This window comes from Sinohyriopsis cumingii, chromosome 7, assembly GCF_028554795.1.
Source record: "Sinohyriopsis cumingii isolate HCF-2022 chromosome 7, ASM2855479v2, whole genome shotgun sequence".
In the NCBI taxonomy this organism is placed as follows: Eukaryota; Metazoa; Mollusca; class Bivalvia; order Unionida; family Unionidae; genus Sinohyriopsis; species Sinohyriopsis cumingii.
Window position 1 is genome coordinate 60,770,836 of NC_142967.1, and position 22,629 is coordinate 60,793,464.

A 22,629-nucleotide genomic window follows, 5' to 3' on the forward strand; every position below is an offset into this window, starting at 1 on the left:
TTGCTACAGATAGTAAGGGCTGTTCCATTAAAACATAATGGGACACCCAGGGAATGCACTTTTAAAGTGGGGTACTCACCCAGAGATGCAATTTAGAATTTTCTTATGATTTTAATATGAACTCTGTGAAATCAAAGTAACCTGGCATATGCTTTAAAAAAACTGCCTTCCCTGGGTAACATGCATGTTGAAATGGAACAGTCCTAAAACTGCAAGTCTTCCATCATGTCACGATGCATAATTTCATAACTGCCATAACATGTCATCTCAGGTGTAAAACATAATTTTTTACTCTCAGCCACCTGACAGGGTCATATTTCAAAAACAGGATTTTCAGGAATCTTGACACCATGATATATGTGTGTAACCTGTATAAACAGAAAACATCACTTCATAATACTCATGCAAATCTACCATGTCACTGCATTTATTACAGTTGACTGCCTAGAAGTGATTTAAAGTTAAGATGGTCACAGAAAAAAGTTGCAACTGCATAGATTACTAATTGCCTAAAAATATCTACTTTGTTGAGTTGAAACCTGCTGTGCATGTGTGAGGTTAAACTACTCAATGTGGAACAACCAATACATTCAATGTTAGGAAAATCATCGAGATGTGTATTGAAGAAATAGTAATTATTTAGTAATTTATTACCTGGAATGATAATAATTAAGGTGTCTCTATTGGTTATATTGATCAACAACAATATTTCTTTGAAGTCGGAGTTTACTCGATAACTTTAAGCATGATTTCAAACATAGTTATTTCATTAGTTGGAATAATGATGAAGTCTGATTTATTTTAAGGCAACATGTCAAAATGCAGCTGTGATTCATTGAAGGATCTGCCATCTGTAAAGTGGGCAAAACTAAGTACGAAAACTCCTGGAAGATTGAATTTGACTTTTTTAAGCACATCAACAAGGGGAAACATTTTATTCTTCCCACATACTGAAAACACCTTATCAACATTTAATCACTGTGTAGAGTACAACATTTATCAACAAAGTAACACCATCCACTATCAAGCAATATGAAAATGCAAAAATTCTTCCCAAAAGTAAAACAAGGACTTCAAAATGTTTTGAACAACATCTGATGTGTGTAAAGATGATATGTGCTGAAACTTCCATTAAGTTCAAACTCAGTTTTGTTGAGTTGAACACTGCTTTGTGTGTGTGTGTGTGTGTGTGCACGTGTGTGTGTGTGTGTGGTCTATTAGGTTAAACTACTCAACGTGGAACAAGCAATTCATTCGATGTTAGGTACATCAGTGAGATGCATGTTCAGAAGAAATAGCAGTTATTACTTTATTCCCTTGAATGATAATAATTAAGCTGTCTTTATTGAAGATTATGGGTTATTGATCAAAAGCAGTATTTCTTTGAAGTCAGAGCTACTCGATATTTTTAATCATGATTTTCAGCATAGCTATTTCAGTAGCTAGAATAGTGTGGAAGTGTGATTCATTTTTAAGGCAATATGTCAAAATGCAGCTGTGATTCAGCAAAGGATGAACCATCTGTAAAGTGAGCAAAGACCAGCAAAACTTAAGTATGAAAACTTTTGGAAGATCGAGTTTGACTTTTTCTCTTGTATTGCAAGTGTCATTAAGTGAGCGTATCCTGTTTTCAGTCGCACATTTATTGGAGACAAGACTTACAAATAAAGCGTGACATGTAGAATAAACAATTATTATCCCAGAGTTCATGCAATTCATGTTGCCTTCGATTGTTAAAAGTAAAATCTAAAGAATTCTGTAAAGGAGACAAGCATGCCAAATGACACATTTCTATTTCTGATCCATATGTTGATAAATTTGGCAAAATAGAATTCCACAGTTTAGATAGTAGGCCTACTCTACTAACTAAAACAACAAATATAAGAAACATGAGCATAGGAATATTTGTATATTTTTCATGTATAAATGACATTTCAATTTCTAATTAATTGTTATCACTTTTTTACATTTACAAGATTTTGATTGAGAAAAATGGATCTTTATCACTTTTGAATATTTTGTATGCAAAGAAATATTAATTTACCACATATAAAAATGAGAAATTCTTGTGTATACATATTGTTTTACTTAATATTTATGTAATAAATGGCATGCAAAAATTTAGTATGTACAACAATATGGAATCATTCCAAGGAATGTGCACTCAAATAGATACATGTAAATTGCAACCATTATCACCAACTAGATGTGCAGGTGCAGTATTACCAAGGGAGAAAGGAAATTAATTAAGTTTTTCTTTGAGTGTGGCCCTGTAATAAGAAAAGGACATCCCCTTTTTATTTGATTAGTCAGAAATTTTAAATTGGCATATTGATTAGAATTCATTGAGGATTGATTCAGCAATAACATGTTTGAAGGGACAAGTGTCCCTTTAATAAATATTACAAAATGTATTTAATTCATCCCTTATTAAAGCTACATGTGCTAAAATAAATTATTTATGTACACCTGTCTTAAGGCAGTACAGGCATATTAAGTTATGTTCATCTGTTGATCCCTTTATTTACATTTTCTTGTCTAGAACATAACTTTGTAAATGTTGGTAAGATGAATGTTAAATTTTGCCAAATTACAATGTGTTGATTACTATAGTTCTATACCCATCTTTACGGTCAAGGCCATGTCAAGGAAAGATGTAAATCTGACTTGTACCATGTCCACATTATAATCTTTGAACCAATGTACCAAAGATACACCCTTGACTCAGTTTGCACAGCCAGAGTATATGTCATATTGTGACTTGTGTTCTTATCTGAAATGCAACTTTTGAACCACTAAATATAATTCAAGGAAACTTGACACACACACACACACACACACACACACACACACATATGTATATATATATATATCATTACTAGATAGTGTGTTGTGTAGTTTAGCCACACCCCTTAAGTCATAATTAAAGTCACAGCAAGAAAATATTTGATTCTGTAACATATCCTTGTTCAGAGTAAAACATTTTTAAAAAAAGAAGATATTTTAATGAAACTATAGCTAATTATATAAGTGTATAGAGGGCGTGTCACATAACATTCCCATGTTTTCTGCCTTTTGTCACAGCTAAAAAAGTTTGACTTGTATACTTGTCCAGAGCATAACTTGAGAATGACTGAAACTAAATTAATGAAACTTTAACCATTTATATATCAATACCTATACAGAAGATAACATACCTATACAGAAGATAACATACCTATTCCATGTCACCTGGGTCAATGTCATGGCAAGGAAAATATAAATCAATGATCTCTACCCATGTATGGGTATACCGTGTGAACCAGGGAAGAGATTTGAATGAAACTTCAGCCTTCTGTATTTGGTCTTGACAGTCGTACCCGTTACATCAAAGTCATAGCATGCAAGACATCAACCACTTTCCTTACTTATTGAAACTCTCTATTTTAACCCCTACAGGTATTTTGATAAAACTTTACACATATCCACACCTAATCATATAATAGTATTGTCCCTAGCTAAAGGTCAAAGTAAGTAATGGGATAAAGATTGCACAATGGGGACATCATGTGCTGTTTGTAGTTTTCTTACTTATTTGTTGTCTAATTTTGCAATGAGTGAGATATTTAACAGAAATTTTTTAGTACATTATAAAGGGCTGAATTAGGAAATAATTAGCATGAAATTAATTGTTTTCTCATCTTCATGTGTTTTAGGAAAAAATCTGTGTGGTCATTATTATTTAACATTCCACGAAACCAGAGGATACGTACACCAGCTGATAAGAAATATATAGCTTGTAATGTCATTGGGATCACAGAAAGTGGTTCGTCTGTAAGGAAGTGGTCATTTTTTAGTATACTTGAATTTAATATGGTGTCTAAAGTGCTAAGTTCAAACAGAAGTGCTAAAGATGTAGAAGTTTTATTTACTTATACAATTTAATAACTTACAGTTGAAAAATTACGTCGGAGTGGAGTTGTGATGACTGACAGCTTTGGTTTAAAAAGCAAGAAGATTTTCCATGTGAAATTTCAGGATACTTTAGTGGGATGGAAGAGTGTTATGAAGAAGTGTTTGGAGAAAGCCAGTAAAAAAAAACTGTCATCTATATCTTTCCCAGTTTTGGGTACAGGTCAGTATTGACTTAACCTAAATTGTCTGTACCTGCTTACACTCAGTCATCCATGATGCAACTACTGTTTTCTTGGATATTTATAATTGCAGAAAGATTGAATGGAATGAAATTAAGCTGGATACTAAAGTAATAAAATTAGTGATAGAAAAGTTGGAGTAGGAGTTCTTTCTATTTAGATCTTTAGGGGGTTCATCTATTTAAAACAATACATATGTTACTTTCACTGACTGTCAATCTTAAGAAACAAAATAACGATGAATCTGTGTAATCCAAATTTAGTGAATTTACTGGGGAAAAATAACTGCCTTCTTTAATGTATAATTATAAGGAAAGCATTGCAATGTTAATACAAAGGCATAAAGAGAAATGTTTCCACCTTTCAGATGGAAAGATAATTTTAAAATATATAAAGTTATGAGAATTTTCAAGTATATGATATTTGTGTCAATGAGGTCTTATGTCAACATCATAAAGGTGTGTATTTCATGTGTAAATTATTTCTCAGAATTAATTGAAATGTACATGTATATCCAACATTTGCTGTTCGTAGGTGGTGGATATACTTCGTTTGATGCAGGCTCCATTGCAGAGACTTTTTTTGAGGCTTTCATAGATTTTGATGATGAGAATAAAAAACATACACTCCAGCATGTGAATGTAGTTGTGTACCACAAACAACCACAATTCATTCCAGTCATCAAGAAAGGAATGGAGACTGTTTCCCGCAAAAGACCATGGGAAGCAAATAGCAGGACCTTGGACAAGCTTAAAGGTATTCCAGTTATTGTGGTGGATAATCTTGTCACACAAATTGATCATATGCTCTTCCGTTTTCACAAAATTATTTTTTCTGATACATATGTCATCTGCTTGTGGTTGAGAAAACTGTACAGATAAAATAATACTAATAATAAAAACGACTGTGTTCATATTATATAATCCAAGCTAATGTCCTTTATCAGTGTAATGGTGGTTTTACTATATTTGTAAGTTAGACATTTACTGCACTTGTTTAAATCCAACTTGCCAGCTAGCAAAAGTGCTGTAAAAAGAGCAGTCTCTGTTCTGACAACTGAATTTTCTTACACCTACACAAATATGGATATTAAAGTCAATTAATTTGCCTTTCTGTTAACAAAATTTGAAGTCAATCCAACAAGCTAGAATTTTGATATTATCTAAAAGAAATTGCCACATATGTTTCCTTTCTAAAACTAAGTATTATAATAATAATAATAATAAATAATAATAATAATAATTATACTTTATTTATTGAGGTGACTCATTAGTCAAGGACTATTCTCCCTTGAGGCCCTCTTAAGGAGAGTATAACAATGTGCATTATATGAAAAATAGCAATAATTGCTGTTTATTTTAACATGTTAAGTATTAAAGTACTAAATTCCATTATAATCTATTAGAAACACTTAGATGCTCATGATATCTCTTCTTAAATTCTGTAATATTTTCAGCAGATTTTACATGTAGTAATGTTCCACATAAGTGTACCAGAGTATCAACACATAGTTTTGCATTTGATCCCCTTGGAAACCATACTCACCTAGATGCTTGCAATGTCTGGTACACTATGAATGCTTAAAAAAAGATTGACACCAACATAAACATTTGCAGATTCTTCTTTTGGTAACTTATGATTTCATATGTCAAATTACAAGACACCTTTTGTGTGGAAATTTAAGTCTGTGCAAAAAAAAAGACAGTGGAGTGGAATCTTAGTGGTTCTCATGGACTTAATAATTGGTCTTTTATTCTTTTTATTGGTTCTTCTTACTCATTGTATTAAAAGGTTTCCCATATTTTAATGATGATTTTTGTCTTGTATTTAATTTTTTGATTTTCCCCACATTTGGATGATTTTACAACAAAACACATAATACAGGTCCCATATCTCTACAGCAATGTAGATTGGATAAATTACTACACAGTGTCAAAGGGCAAAGTCTTGTTCAGATAATGTTGTTTTGTAAAATATGTGATAAATTTAATGTAAAGAGGTTATTCCAGTATATTTGTTACAAGTACCTCAAGGTTTTTAATAGTAATTTTGACATGCTCGTGTTGAAAACGACCCTGCTCCCGCTAATTTTTATTTTTGTCATCTCAAAACCAAAATTGCAAGCTTATTTTTAGGATTGCAGCAAGCTTGCATTATAACCTTGTACAAGCTCAGATTTGGAACTGTGCAAGCTTGCCAATGACAGGCTTGCACAAGCTTGCAAACAAAGCTGACCTAGCTAGCTGCATCAGAAAAACTGATATGGCATCAATTAAACTACCAATATTCTATACATGGTCACATACCTCCCTTTTTCTAGCTCTTCATGTGTAAAAAGTATAAGTCATATCAAATAATAAATGAAAATGTTAAATATATGGTATACATTAGCTAGCATGAGATCTTACTGTCACAATGAAAGAAAAGAATAAAGTCATCAAATCATTTCATAATAATTTATCAGGTAAAATTAAGAGCATATGAATGGGATCTGTGTGAGGAAACTCTTGATATTTATGTTTTGTATGGCTTTGGAAATGTTTTACTAATTCACTTCCATGTAGAAATCCATTCAGGGGAGGATGGTGTCATCTTCAAAATTATAAACTATTAGGTGAAAAACAAGAATGTTTGCCATTTGAATTACTCTAAACCACCTCTTCTAAAGAAAATCTTTGGAATATATTTCTGCACCCTCCTCTGCTTCTTGTATGAGTCTGGTATCATCCACTGAAATGGATTACATCAACCTGTACTATGTAACCAGGAAAAAACAGACTATTTACCTCTCTGGCAAAAGTATTTCATTTTCAGTACAACATTCAAAAACTACTTAACAAGTCTAAGAAACATCAGTAAGTGTTATTCAAGATCATCCCTTAATGAGCTCCTAATTTTAGTTTTAACATCCATTTTGAAAGGGCTATGACATATGTCAAACAAATGGTACTTCAGAGCTTTAAACACAAAAGATACAATGAAAGTGATTTTTTACCTTAGGACATTTTGAAATATAAGTACTGCCATCTTCTTTGAGAGTGAAAAAATTAGATGTAACAACCTCTGAACAATTGTTGAATTTGATATGCGATTAGAAAAAAGACCCTAAGAATAATGGAAATGAGATTAACAAGTGTGTGTGTAATTTTATGATCTCGTGACCCTGTTGTCGATAACTGACATCATTGCATTGATTACTGAAGTTTGGCAAGCGCATCTATAAATAATAATTATCTGCAGAGTTGTCATCTCAGTCATTGGGTGAAGCAACATTACAAAGTCATTTTTTGACGTATTTAAATCATAAAAGTGAAACAATATTCTGCCTCCAATTTTCAGCCCTGTAAACTGAAAAAATGCTACACACTCCTGAGTTTACTCACCATAATGATAACTCTATGATTTCAAATTATCTCTCGGATTGTACGATCGTTTACTGAACATATATTGGTTCTGCGTGCAATGACATTTCCAGAATTAATGAGCTAAATTGTGATGGTACAACCTTGAAATTTGTGAATGCGAGACTACAATGGTTGTTTTGTATTCTTGTGACTCAAATATGTTGTGTATATTTGGAGTCCATAAACCAGTCTCCTGACCATAAAAAGGGGGAAGTAATCAACCCTAATGCCTCGATACCAAATTAAATCTGTCATGGAAAACCACATTTCATCTTGCATGCTTTTATTATTTGATTTCTTTTTAAAAGAGCAAAATCAGACAAAGCTCAATTCTTTATAGAATGTTGGCAGAATGGGATGTATCTCTCTCTTTCTCTCTCTCAAAAGAAAATTAAATTGTATGTATTTTAAAAAATTTGTTTAGTAAGTTAAAAACTGACAATTATTGTTTCTTCTTCTGGCAGCAGATTGTCATTGAAACAAATATGTGACAGTTCTTTCAAAAACTTGTTGCCAGAAGTTAATATTACAAGAGCTACTGAGACTATATTTGATGGTGCATACATTGTCAGTAAATAGTATTTACAAGTACTTAACATCAAATATCTTGCTGTATTAAGTTAGTATGTAAATAACTTTGCGATCAGCAAATACCTTATATACTCACTTATAAGCCGAATAATTTAGGAAAAATTAAAGGCCTGGAAGTAAAGGGTCGGCTTATCCATGGGCCAATGTCTAAATTTGACAGTTTTTAGATATTTTTGGTGACTACTGTGATGGCTGTAAATCCTGGGGCACAAAACTAATTTTTTTCTGTGTCCTAAGACACAAGCATAAAAAAATAACTTTCGGTAACCCAACATTTATTAAACTGTTATAAAATACTATGATTGATTTTGTTATTATTTTGCAAGTGCATATTTTCTGATTTTGTTATTATTTTGCACGTGCATATTTTCTGATTTCTCTAATATAAATTAAATAAAGGTAAATACAGACTTCATAATTTGCGTGAAGGTTGAGTTTACACGGGAGACCAGGCTGAACTATTTTGTATACTACTTACACAGTGCAAAGCGTGCATAGCATCACTTAAATACTTACTTATTCCCAAACATATTAGATGCAGAGTTTGCTTTATTCATTGTTTCGACTAAATTGCATTCTTCCAGATCAAAAATTTTGGCTAGTCCTTAATAGCTGTTTCATTTATGCTGAGTTACTTATTTTTAATGATATAAGCAATCCTACAAACTGAGGTAATATTTTAAAAAAGGTACACACATTTAATTGTACAAGTCACATAACCATCATAATTCATGAAGAGTGGTAATAATAAAGGCTAAAATTCTCATATAGATCAAATAAGATCAACATCAATCAATTTTAGTTTTGTGTTTTGACTGAACAAAGATCATAACTTTCCACACAGTGGAAAGCTTGATGTTTCGGCGTCTCCTATGTTGATGGTCAGCAAATTTGTCTTTCATTTTGTGACAGCAATACAGGCCTGTTAGTCATTAAAACCCTGAAACTGGCTTGTGTTAAGAGGGAATTTTGACCAGCAACTATACCAGTACATTGATGTGTAATTGCCTTTTATTCCATAATATTAGCATGATTACCGTAATTTTGTAAAATGGTGTGTATAAAAGGCATACCTATAAACTTTTTAAAAACCAAGTATGGAGACAATAAAAAAAGAGATTGGGACCTAAAATTGTGAGGTTTCTCTTGGCATTTTTAAAGCCTTGTTTTCACTAAATATTGATCGATCTTCCTGGTCTAATATACATGAAATTTGCAAAAAGACTTGCCATTTCTCCCTGTGACGTGCCATATTTTCCCCCAGGATGTGCCCTATTTTCATATTCTGGTCAGCTGTGGTCAAACTGCACAATAGCTAAAGATTAGTCTTAAATAAACAAGCAAGAAAGCTAGCGTGACTAATTCAAAGTTAATCCTTATCGATGCAACTGTACTGTGAAAACGACTGGCCCTCCATCGAAATTCAAAGAAACCATGTTCTACACTATTATGTGTTACGCAAGCACCAGCAATTGATTGGCAAATAAAGAATTCCCAATTTTGTTGAACTAAAGGTACCAAAATAGCCTGCCTCATGTTACCTTCCATGTGGCAACTATTTCCCCCTCTTTGTATATCCAACCTTATTTCCTTATTATCAACTCCTAAAGCATTTAGTATTGTTTATTATAAAACATGTATTTCAAATTAGTTTTTTGATGACACATTTGCTGTGTGGTATGTATTTTCATTCCTTCTTTTAATTTAACCAGTGTAATTAACATTGGTATATATGGTATAAAAATGACAGGTGTTCACTCGTGTAATTTCTTTCGTGGGAATGGCACTTTAACATATGGAGTTACAGCATTCATAGTGATCACTCTTGGGACTGAAATTAATTGTGGAAAATTTTATATATGTTGTGGTTTATTTTTTGTTCTAGTTTATTTTTTTTATTTTTTTTATTGTTGTAGAATTTTTAAAAAAAATAATTTACAAGAATACTGTTTCAACTTAACATTCTATTTAGTGAAAAGTGAATTCTTTCTAGTAAAGTAATTATTTTGTCCTACCAATAATTCACAAGTGATACAACAGAACATGTAGGACTTTTCTTGTTTAGAAGAAATTAAAATCGAAGACATAATGTAATAATCGGGAGTTCGCGGTGCACTGATATAAAATGTCCAATGCAATAATGCATAAACAAAATATAATCGAGTCAAAAGGGAGAGGTAATGTTACAGCAACTTGCGATTGCTAAATTGTTGTCACCATTTGATCAGATTATACACAAATCTAACTTACGCAGAAATAATAGGAAAACAGAAAATTAACTAAATTACTTAAGTATACATGTAATTTTTGTTAAATATAAGTTTGCCTAAATAAACACATTTAGAACTTACCTCGTGCATCTTGAGATGTCTCAGAGTTGTGGGTCGGCTTATATGTGGATCATGCACTTTTTAGTGTTTATACCTGTTCAGTTTGGAGGGTTGGCTTATACACAAACGGGCTTATACACGAGTATATACAGTACTGTATATTACAGGATTTTACTAAATGGAATTCTTTATTCAGTCTTCCATTCCTGACAAAATGACTGCATAGCTAATTGAGTGTACAATCACTTAAAGAATTTATTTTAAGCAAAAAACTCAATTGTTTCTCTAACTAACATGTATAATATTTTTAAAAATTTTAAAATTGGAAAAGACACTTTTGGAGAAAGTAACATTTTATATTTTGCCTCGGACAAGAAATAATTCAGTTTATTTTGAAATATATTAATAATTTTCATAGTTAATTTAAATATAGAGAACTGTTGGAATAATATATTTTATTTTTATAGCAGCTAAGGACAAGTAATTTGTTTTTAGCATTTTTGCAACACTGAAAATGTATATTATTTAACTCAAGTGCATCATCAGATGCTATGAATAAAAACCAAATTAACATCTTTTAATTTGACAGTGTAGTTTCTTATACTGAACATGATCTATAGTCACAACATGTATTCTTCAACATTTCACGATGTACTGATCTCATTCTGAGCTGTCAGCTTTCCATTTTCATAACTGATTATTGCAAGCTGACATCAAGTATTTTAGAGTTTGCAAGCTTGCAGACTTAGAAAAATTGCCATTGCAAGCTGGCGCAAGCTTGAACTAGCTTGTATTTCAGACTTGGAAAAATTTCTTTTGCAGGCTTGTGCAAGCACCCTTACTAGTATGTGCAACCTCAGCTAGCTTGTCATAAGCTTGTGTTAAGCATGTATTTTGGTTTGGGATGAAGCAGCGTATGACAGAATCTTGTTAGTGGCAAATGCAAGGGAAGTGACTAGATTAAACTTGAGTGTGCTACCAACAATTTTGATTAGTAAATACAACATGATGTTTTTTACTGAGTCATTGCCTTTTTCTATCATCAAAAATGTTTGATTTGGGGTTTTATTTGATAGTTTCAGTGGTACTTTTAACACATTAGCTATACCATGCCAAGAAATGGGAGCTACGTGCCTTTCCAAGTACACACTGCATCTTGTCCAGGGCAGGTATAAATCCTGCAACCTTAGGATCACTAGTCAGACACTGTTCCACCTGAGACATAGGTGATCACCTATATAATTGCTGCATTGAAAATTTAACAAGGTCAAACATTTTCATGGAGGGAAATTCCAGCCATGAAGCTTTATGTCACTCAGGTGTGGCCTTTCATTGATCAAACCTTAAATAGGAAGTAACTCCAGCTTTCACAAATACGTGAAATTGTGAGGACTGCTTGTCAACTTGCAGCATATTTAAGGTCTGTCATCAGTTTATTGACTTTAATTGACTTCTTTAAATCTAATATCCACAAATATTAAAATGCATTAGATAAATATTTGTATAGGATAGTGGTGATTATAATTCTCATTTATCAACAAACATTGCCTGCTTTGTGCCCATTCACAACTGTTTAATCTTTCTCGCTATATCATGCTCTCGCCAATGATGCGGGCAATGTTTATGGACCCAGCCACTTGCACATTATTGAGACAGATATGTATCATTCAGAAACACAACTTTACACAATGTAAACAGTTTAAATACAGTTTCATATAAAGATTTCATTCAGGATAAATACTTATGTTTAATAGCACTACATTCAGGTACAAAAAAATTGCACACAGTGTATATGTTTGCATATGCATTCACAAGGTTTTACATTAGTTATACAAATGCAAATTTTGTATTATAGACAAAGGTCTGTTTTTACTAGTAAAAAATTAAGGCTATCATTGGGCTATTGTTACGATTCTATAGTCATAAACTAAGTTAGAGAAAGAAGCAAATCCAATAGGTTTTATAGAACTTAACAAATAATTTAATCATCAAAGTTATAAATGAAACTGTGTGAAGAACTTATTATGAAGCGAATCCAAAATAGTCCTGATAAAGTTCTATAAAAGTATATATCACTAAACCAGAAACGTACTGGTCTGCCAAGAATCATGACGTTGTCAAAATGGTATTGTCCAGAACTTATTTGATAATTTCACAACAGTTTCAGAATAATATTATAGTCCATATAATGAGCACTTTCTGTTTCCACTGAACAGTAGAAACAAATGTTTTTCCTCTTGAATAATATCTTTGTACAACATAAAACACGTCTGCAGACTTACAACAAGAATACAAAATAATATTGACTCCAACATAGGAGTGAATCTGATTGCTCAGTTATTATCTTATATACACTTTCTATTATGACTATATTTCACAACATACCCCCATGTGACAGATAATACTGCTCGGTTTATTTTGAAATTGTCTATTCATGTGACCTAGCCCATTGAATTGGAAATTACTAAATTCTTCTAGAATGCTCCAGACCCTATCAACCAATTAACCCAAAGTCATGAACCATTTTTATTATTAGTAATTGTCAACACATAAGTAAGCATCTATTTATAGAGCCCATCTAATTTTATGCTGTTAATATTCATAAAACAGACACTAGTTATGAAGGCAAAATCAAGCTAAACATTATAGAAAATTACTACAATTTGCAACCATGAATAAAAATGACAAAAATCAGATAAAATCATGTACCAGGAGTTACAAAAAATATGGATATACATAACATTATTGAATCTGTAATCTAGCATTTGCGATTGTTTACAATGGCTTAATAAATACAATGCCTGTTATGAACTAATAATAATAATAATAAAAATAAAAATAATAAAAATAAAAATAAAATTAGTAATAAATAATAATAATATTGTTATTGTTGTTATTATTATTACTGCTATCATTATTAATGTCTCTATTCATTGAAGTAATTCAAATCTGTTGTGGAGCAAACAAATGAAAACATCTAGCACATTTATTATGAAATGCATACTTTTATTTAACCCTTTACCTCATATAGAGTATGGCTTTTTAGCCCTTCGATATACATGTAGCAAAGTTACCCAGTGCAGTGCACTATACATAGAACAACTGTTACCTATTCAACTCAGTACACATTGGCCTGCCTGTTAACTGTTAAGCAGTGTTGTATAACAGGAGTCTAATGTTTTATCAATAAAGTACAATCAAATCTGTGACAACATGAAATCACCTTTTGTTAATTTATAGTACATATACCAATACGGCGATTTTATGTTGTCAAGAGATTTCATTGTACTTTATTGATAAAACTTCAGACTCCTGTGGTTGTATCTGTTATGTTTAACACCAATTTTAATCATTTTACATTTTTGGGACACATATATTATGTTTAGAAAGATTTATGGGTAAAATCCGATCATTATAGCTGCATAATTATTTTTCACAGAAGAATTTTTTATGCACTTTAAAATCTTGAGAGAACTCGTGCACTGTCAAGTCAGTTAATCTGCATGACCAACTGTAGCTGCCATTTCTCATACTCAAAATTTACAAGTTCTTTGTGTCTGCATCACTAAATAATCTGAATTTGATAATTTATATTTTTTTAAAAACTAATTGCTGCCAACATCAATATCAGAGCCTCTACTAAAGTTATTGAAGCTTTCATAGTTTTGATTCTAATCATGAAAATTCAAGTAAGTACTGAACGAAATATGCGGTCTTCATTTTGGAGAGTGAAGATTACAACCCAGTTACTTTAAATAGCAGATTTCAGCCAGATCTTAATCAGTGACCACATGATCTGATGTAATGGTCATTCACACCTATGAATGTAGTTTCTAATTGGGGTTTTTCCCTGAAGGTGGCACTATGAAACGAGCTCAAAATGGCTGATATTTACAGTAGGTGTTGAAATGCACTTCCATGAGAATGGTGTAGAGGTGTCAGAAGGCACTTCCATGTGAATTGGGTAGAGGTGTCAAAAGACACTTCCATGAGAAGTAGGGGTTATTTCTACTTCCTGGGTCTATCTCGATTGCTCATCTATATAGGGACAATTTTATGAAGGCTGCATTTTGGACACCACACATAGCCTTCTCTTTTAAAGACCCTCTGCATTGTAAATTCCTAAATTCGTTGCTGGTAAATGTTTCTTTTGGCAAAAATAATTGTGGGTCGGTGGTTCTTTCTGGGGTTTTCCCGGGTTCTTCCTCCACCATTAACACTGGCCGCCATGTATAGCCTATCGTGTGCTGAAAAATGGCGTTAAGCCCCAAAACAACAACAACAACAACAAAAAAGCAAAAATAATTACTCTAATTCATTTTGTCAATGAAGCAAGTAAATTTCTGTAAACAATAATGAGTTACTGTTGTTTGAACATACTTGTTTGCTTTCATATTTGGTATATGTGGCTTTCTTGCTTTTGTGTGTCTGTTCTCGCAAGTGCCAGTTCATATTCTTATCACTGAAATTAAAATTGTGATGGTCACTCATTTAATAATGGTCCACTGTGTACTATTGCAAAGACCACTGATAACACTGACTTTGTGTTGTATTGTGATGCCAAACATAGTTGTCTCGTGCTACATGGTTCTCAATAGTACATGCAAAGTGTATGGCTACAATAAGACCTCATCAACATCCAATATTGAAAGATACTGATAATGACAATAATTCTAAAATTGCTTAAAGTATAAATAATTCGCTGTGTACCATATATACTCTCTTAAAAGTCAGACCCAACTGCAAACAACATTGACCCAAATTGCCATTGCATAACATGCCTACATATTTAGGGTATGTGCAAGTTTTTTTCTGGTCAGTCCTAACCAGCTGCATAGGCCCAGATCTGATGGTGCATTGCAGTGGCATATCTGAGTCTGAAGTGTAGCAATTTGGTTTTCTGACTTATAAACAAGTATAAATGGTATATGGCCTTTGGCATCTTAAAAGTTATAAATAATGCAAATATGGAACTTTTATGCCTATCTAATTCTATAACCAATGTATTATTACTTATGTTCTGTTATATTTTTTAGGTGTTGGATGTCATGAGAAAGGTATGGTCATGCCAGAAAGTGATCTTGCTGAGCATCGCAACCAGATGTCTCAAATCACAATCCAAATATACTCAGATTCAGGACTGAACATAAATCAATGTATAACCAGCTTAGAGAGGAAACTGGAAATGGCCTACACCTGTATACTCCTGACCGATGATCTCATTGCAAAAATGAGCCTACAGGAAGTAAGTGAAGTCAAATCAAACAACATTTCTTTTCTTTCCATATTCGAGCTTTATATGATTATTTAATATGCCATTTATATGATAACACTATGAAAGTACACATTTTGTTCAACCTTTTTATGAATGACTTACTGTCAGCTATGGAGTAATGTAGTGGCTTAGCTGTTAGGTTGACAGACTCATGACCAAAATGCTTGCATATTAAAATCCTTATCAGATCCACCCTAGTAGGCTGCCGTTGTGTATTTTTGTAACTGCAATTTACTCCAACTGACTCGTCCTCTTTAAATAACCTACTGGTGATACTGTGCCATAAAACACAAAAATACTCCAAAACCAATAACCTACTGGTGATACTGTGCCATAAAACACAAAAATACTCCAAAACCAATAACCTACTGGTGATACTGTGCCATAAAACACAAATATACTCCAAAACCAATAACCTACTGGTGATACTGTGCCATAAAACACAAAAATGCTCCAAAACCAATAACTTACTGGTGATACTGTGCCATAAAACACAAAAATACTCCAAAACCAAAATTAACCACCTCAGCATGTTAGTAACACTCTAATACATATTGAATATGGTTGTCAAAATTAATCGAAACATGACACACTATAAAAATAATCAGCTGAAAATGTATGTTAATTTAATAACTTAAATTACTTAATTTTACAAAAAGACATAAGTGCAGTTAGTTCTTAATGATGTAGTATATGTTACAGTATTTGAGTGTCAATACCAGTGTCTCATCTAGGACTCCACATGATTAGAACTCTATGTTCAAATATAGTGAACACAACAAAAATGGAGAAAGAAAAATATACAAAATATACTTGAGGACTTAATAGGGTAATGAGGTACTGTGTTCAACTTACCAGTAAAATGTACACTTAGCTTTTGTTTCTGCCTAATATCTACCAGAGTTATATATAAGTCCCTTTTATAAGAATAACTGTTCTTTCCAAACAAATAGGTGAGTTATTAAATATTTAGTTATGTACTTATGCAACTTTTTCCTTGAGATGCAACTTTTTCCTTGAGAAATTTAGTCACACTGTAATGTTTTTAAAAGGTGAAAGCAGATGCCACTATTCGCCTTGACACTGATTTCAGACTGAAACTCAGTAGACAACTGATCAAGTCTTGAATATTTAAACTCACTAAAACTTTAATTCACCTTTCATTGATTTTGACAATCACTTAAGGACCAACATAGATGTGGACATAGATCTGTACAAGATCATAATTACATGGCACCAAGGAATTAAATATCTGATTGTTAGATTTTTTCATGAAAGAAGAGAAACACATATGATTACAAGGGATACACAGAATTCAAGATCTGTGCAACATAAAATCTTTTAGTTTTCAGTTTTCCATGACTTCTGTGATTTCTTTGTTATCTGAGAAAGTAATGCACTGTGGAGAAAAATGTATTTGGACACATTTTATATGTTCACAGAGAACTTGTGGAGAACATGAAGTAATCAATGTAGTATCAGCGAACCATGTCATGGATTATACACAAATGGTAAACTTTATGTGGACACAGAGATCAGATTGATTTCTTTAAACTAGATGTAGCAGATGGAGGTCATGGAAAGATAAGATAGAGAGAAAGACAAATGAATGGATGGACAGCAGCAAAAATATTGCAGTTTGAGGGAGGGGTGGGGAAAGTAAAGAATTAATCACAAATTCAGACAAGTGGAATTATTTAAAAAAAGGACAGTTCAGATTTTATTTAAAAACAGCTACACAGAGCTACAAGCAAGTTGAAATATTCAAAAACAGTTCATCAATAGTCAAAACTTAGAAATTCACAGGATATGCAATGATCAAGCATGTGTTCCAGTAAAGAAAAGCTTTTACAAAACATTTATCCAGTTCTTCTGACTTTAGCTTTTATTCACAAAAAGTTGCATTTAAATGAAGATCTTTATTTGATGGTCACCTTTTAACAGTTATGAAGGGGTGTAATTCTTCTGTTTGGGGAATGTGTTAATTGGTCTACACATTTGATCTATTCAATCCTGCACATATCTGTCCAGAATAATGAAGAAAAAAAAATTTTCCAACAATCCAGAGATTTTTAGTTTTACATTAAGGTAGTCAATATTCTGTATCAAGATAAAAAGAAATTAATGAAAAATGAGACTCTTCTCCCAATATACTTTGCATTTATATTTTAATTTACCCATTGTCAGTTGTCACAGAGATGTATTTTTAAAAAAATAATACCAATTAAAAAAGTTTCCATCTCTAATGTAATGTTTTGGTACATTGATTTGTTCAAGGCCAAAATTTCTACAGGTGTGTATTTTTAAAAACCACCATTTCTGTTTAGATTGTGCATTCAAAGGCTTTTACTTTCAAGGTCAAATTTCTCCATATTATTTCTATGTGATATTATCATGCTCTCATTCTGCAGGTGTCTGTATGATTTCTTTTGCTATTTCCATGTTAGCTACATGGTGATAGGCTGCAGATCTCATTATAATTGTCATCATATATCTTTGTACTGTACACCAGGATGCTGCTATAATCCCTATGATTTCTATGAGGTGCAGTGAAATGCTACTACATACACACGTAAGCTGATCATGACTCTGGGTACAAAATAGCAGATAATTCTGTATCTATTACAAAACTGCATATAAATATACCATCTGCTATGTAGTGCACTTTTGACTGAAATGAGCAAGAAGAGTGCAAGCAATAGGATACAACACAAGCAGTTTATTTATTGTAGTTTATCTCAGAAACAGTCTGAATGAAATGTTGCTGCTGTGGAAGGGCAAAGTTTTCCATCATCAGTGAAGAAACAAGTGCTGTATTCTAATTCCCCATGATGGTAGTAAAGTTATATTACTGAGATGTGAAATAAAAGTGGAGATGCAAAATGAAATAAATTAAGTACAGACTTTCGTAGCTCTGATAACAAACTGTTTCACAACATAGATCTGTTAAAATTGTTATTAGCATGGACTTAAGTTACAAAAAAAATTTAAACAGAAAATGAAACACACAAAAACAAGAAATAGTTAGTTGCATTATACATGTGCAGGGTTAGCGTGTATGTCTTGACTGCTCTGTTTATGAACTTGTGTATAAGTTTTGTTTATATACTAAATATTTACATATGTGTCAAGCCATATGTGCCATCAAATCTGTATGGCCTTCATGTATTAATGATGTAGTGATTCTTTGAATAATGTACATGAACTGTTGTCATTGCTAATGCACAGGAAACTTATAATAACACCTTAATTTTATAAGAGCAAATTAAATGTATAGGTTTTTTAAGCTTTGATAATCAAGAGTCATAACTGTAGACCTATATGCAGAAAATAAATTTGTTTGCCTAAATTATTGAACAAGCTTGCCTGCCATATATAAGATAGTGTAGTTATCTATTTCTGGACCTTTCTATATACACACTAGTTTGTTTAACAAGCTTTGACATTGTTTTGTTGCTGATCAATAAGTAAAGTTTTAACTATTTACCAGTCTGTTAAACTTTGCAGATGCCAAGCACCTGGTAACTCAAAACGCATATTACATGTAATTTTGGAACAGTATGTTAAACTTTGCAGATGCCATGCACCTGTTAACACAAAATGCATATTACATGTAATTTTCGAACAGTATGTTAAAGATCAAGATCATCATGACTCAGAGAAGAAGAATGTTTTTACATGAAAATTAAGTTCTTAACCTGTTGTTTTAACAAAGTTGATTGACTACCAGGAGTGTTAGTCATGAAGAATGGATACAAGATCAAATGTCAATGTCCCAGTAATGTGAAAAAATAAATGTTTGCAAGAAGACAATAATTTTAGTTCAAAACTGTAAACATTTATATAACTTGGCTGATAGTTTTTGTACCTGGGGCAAGAAAGAAACTTATTTAGATCATTTAGTTCAAAAGTCATGGGTCAAGGTGACAGTGAGTCAATTAAAACTATTTAGGCACATAAATTTACTTTTGGACCATTTGCCATGACCAAACTGTGGTTGGCTTGCACTTGGACTAAGAAAGAAACATTTTAATTTTGGGTCAAAATGTCATTGATCAAGGTCACCATTTCACAAAGAATAGAAAAAGTTTATGTAAATTAAATGTTTAATAATACTCAAGATGATGGCTTCAAACGTTGTGGATGGAATGCTGATATAGGAAGGAAGAAAACAGATGTTAGATAGCACAAAGATCAAAGTTATCATGACTCAAAGACAACTAATTAAATATTGGGCAGGTGTACAATATACCATTTACTAAACCCATGTTTTATTTGAAATTAATTGTATAAGCAGTTTTAACAGTTTACATTAAACACTTTTGATGTTAGTGACATGTCAAGAAAAATGAAAAATCAAGAAGAAAACAACTCACTGTGGATGACCATTTTGGCCTCACCCATACTGGAGCCATTGAGTGAATATTGCACAACAGAAGCAAAGATACTGAGTCACCACTGTGCCATCCAGATCCTACAATTGATGCATAAACATGCTAAAGTCCATTTCAGTATAGTTTCATAATTATACAATTCTAGTTTTCTAAAACAATATTTCACTATATTAAAACTTAAACTACAAACCATGCTAATAATATAATAAATATAATAAATTGTAGTTTTCTGCAAGATATCAGGGGTAAAATTGATAGTCTTTTGCTTTTACTAGTTTTCCCCTAACAACAAAAATGTTCAATAATATCTATAATATCTTGAAGACAGTTGTACAAAATGATTTGCAAGCTGTCTGATTTGATACAGGAAATCTACATCTAAATTTGTCTGCTATAAAATATAATTGTAGCTAAACTTGACATTAACCTGCTCAAAATAACTAGCCTTTCATGTTATCAATGATTTTTAATTTCGTGATGTATTTCTTTCAGAGAACTAGAAGAGTACATGTTTTAGACTATGCTAAATAATATGGCAGGCAATATGGGAAGATATATTTTGATATTATCTATACATTTCAGCTGACAGAGTGTTTTAAAACAGAATTGCTTGTTGAATGTGAATTCACACAGACAAAAAAACAGGTTTTGATCAGAGGAACTCACAGGAATGTGTCCAAGGCACAGAACAAATTTCATGAGAAGTTGAGGGACAGAGCAAAGAAAGAAAGTGATAAGGAGGAAGCTGAGCAGTTGTATCAGATTGTCCAATGGCATTATGAGGAAGTTACACGAGATGAGATGACATTAACACCGTATGATAAACTGATCAATCTTAGAATGGAGAAAGCCTTCAAGAATGATGGTCATTATCTTGAGCTACCGGACCACCGTAATAATACTGTCTATATTGTTGATTTCAATAATTATGTTGAATATGTCAAAGGTGATGAGGATGATTTTGTCAAGATAGTCAGGAAAGACATTCTGAAAGGTAATTATTAGTCACTGAAATGTGGAATCCAAATAGTAATGTTTTGCATTTTTAACCTCAGAATCATATTTCACTTCTGGCCAGCCACACTTTGGTCTTCCACTTTTTGAATTCTTTAAAGCAATAGCAACTTAGTATTCATATTTTTCAAAGGGTGAAGACAGTTTGATCTTCATTTTTTTTCTCATTTCTTTCTTACAGAATTGTTACCAAGAATCTAATTTGAATTGCGTATATATCAGCTGTTCATTACAAGTGGGTTGTGAATTCTTATATCTATTAAAAATGTGAACTCCAGTATATATTAAAATTTTGAACTCCTATATCCATTTCAAATGTGTTTTGAACTCCTATATCCATTACTGATGTGTTGTGAACTTCTATATCCATTACTGATGTGTTGTGAACTCCTATGTCCATTATTGATGTGCTGTGAACTCCTGTATCCATTACTGATGTGTTGTGAACTCCTTTATCCATTACTGATGTGTTGTGAACTCCTTTGTCCATTATTGATGTGTTGTGAACTCCTATATCCATTACTGATATGTTGTGAACTCCTGTATCCATTACTGATGTGTTGTGAACTCCTTTATCCATTACTGATATGTTGTGAACTCCTGTATCCATTACTGATGTGTTGTGAACTCCTATATCCATTATGTTTTTGAAGTAATGACCATTATGCTGATATGCTCTGTTAAAATATCTGATAATCAGACTGTGTGATCTCCTGTGCTTTCTTGTTTGGTAATCAATAATGTGTGAACTCCAGCAAGGTTAATAATGATAATTCAAACTTTAAATTTTTTTTATTTTCCTCTTGGATCATCAGTATGACAATGACCTTCATAAGGTCAATAATCATGAGTCAGGTAAAATTATTTTCTGTCGTCCTCTTGGATAATTAACGTGCATGGCCTCCATTGAGACAGATAATTATGATTCAGGTTGTTCATCTCCAACATCCTTGTGAACACCAATACCTGAAGCAAAATAATTTATTTTGATCCAGTTTGTTAATGTGGTATATCTCAGCAGTGTGTTGCATAGTCAGGCCACTTCTTATATGTTTGTTATGTGATTAAATGATAATGGTTTGTTATCATAGTGTAAACTTTACATTATGACTCACAAAGTAAACAAAATACATTATGTCAAGTTTGTGAGTTATTAGGTAAAATTAACACTACGATACACTAGTGTATTAACACTACGATACATCTATAACCGCGATCATTTTCTCCTTATAGTTTGAATCAGCAGCTCCATGAACAATATTTGATTGGAGGCAGTGCATGGTTATCTTTAATTAGCATCTTCATTCATCATTGATGACATTGGAACTAAATGTAGATGTTCTATCCTTGACATTTGAACATGTTAACTATGTGACTGTAGAATTAAAGACCAAACTTAATATGCTTGATGATTTATTTTTTGAGAATATATCTAAGATAATTTCAATGTTTTGCAGTGATTCAGAAGAGAGATTAAAACAAACTTCT

General features: G+C 32.2%; 1 protein-coding gene across 2 annotated transcripts in view; it reads left to right on the forward strand.

Moving 5' to 3' along the window:
• The window catches only part of LOC149795355 (protein mono-ADP-ribosyltransferase PARP14-like), a 135,144-nt gene that overhangs the window by 83,644 nt on the left and 28,871 nt on the right, over nt 1-22,629 (forward strand). For both annotated transcript variants that reach the window (XM_089965131.1, XM_089965130.1), the window contains 4 exons: nt 3,935-4,114; nt 4,668-4,889; nt 15,495-15,703; nt 20,710-21,121. In XM_089965131.1, the coding sequence (XP_089821257.1) occupies nt 3,935-4,114; nt 4,668-4,889; nt 15,495-15,703; nt 20,710-21,121 (1,023 nt within the window). The remainder of the gene's footprint in view (nt 1-3,934; nt 4,115-4,667; nt 4,890-15,494; nt 15,704-20,709; nt 21,122-22,629) is intronic.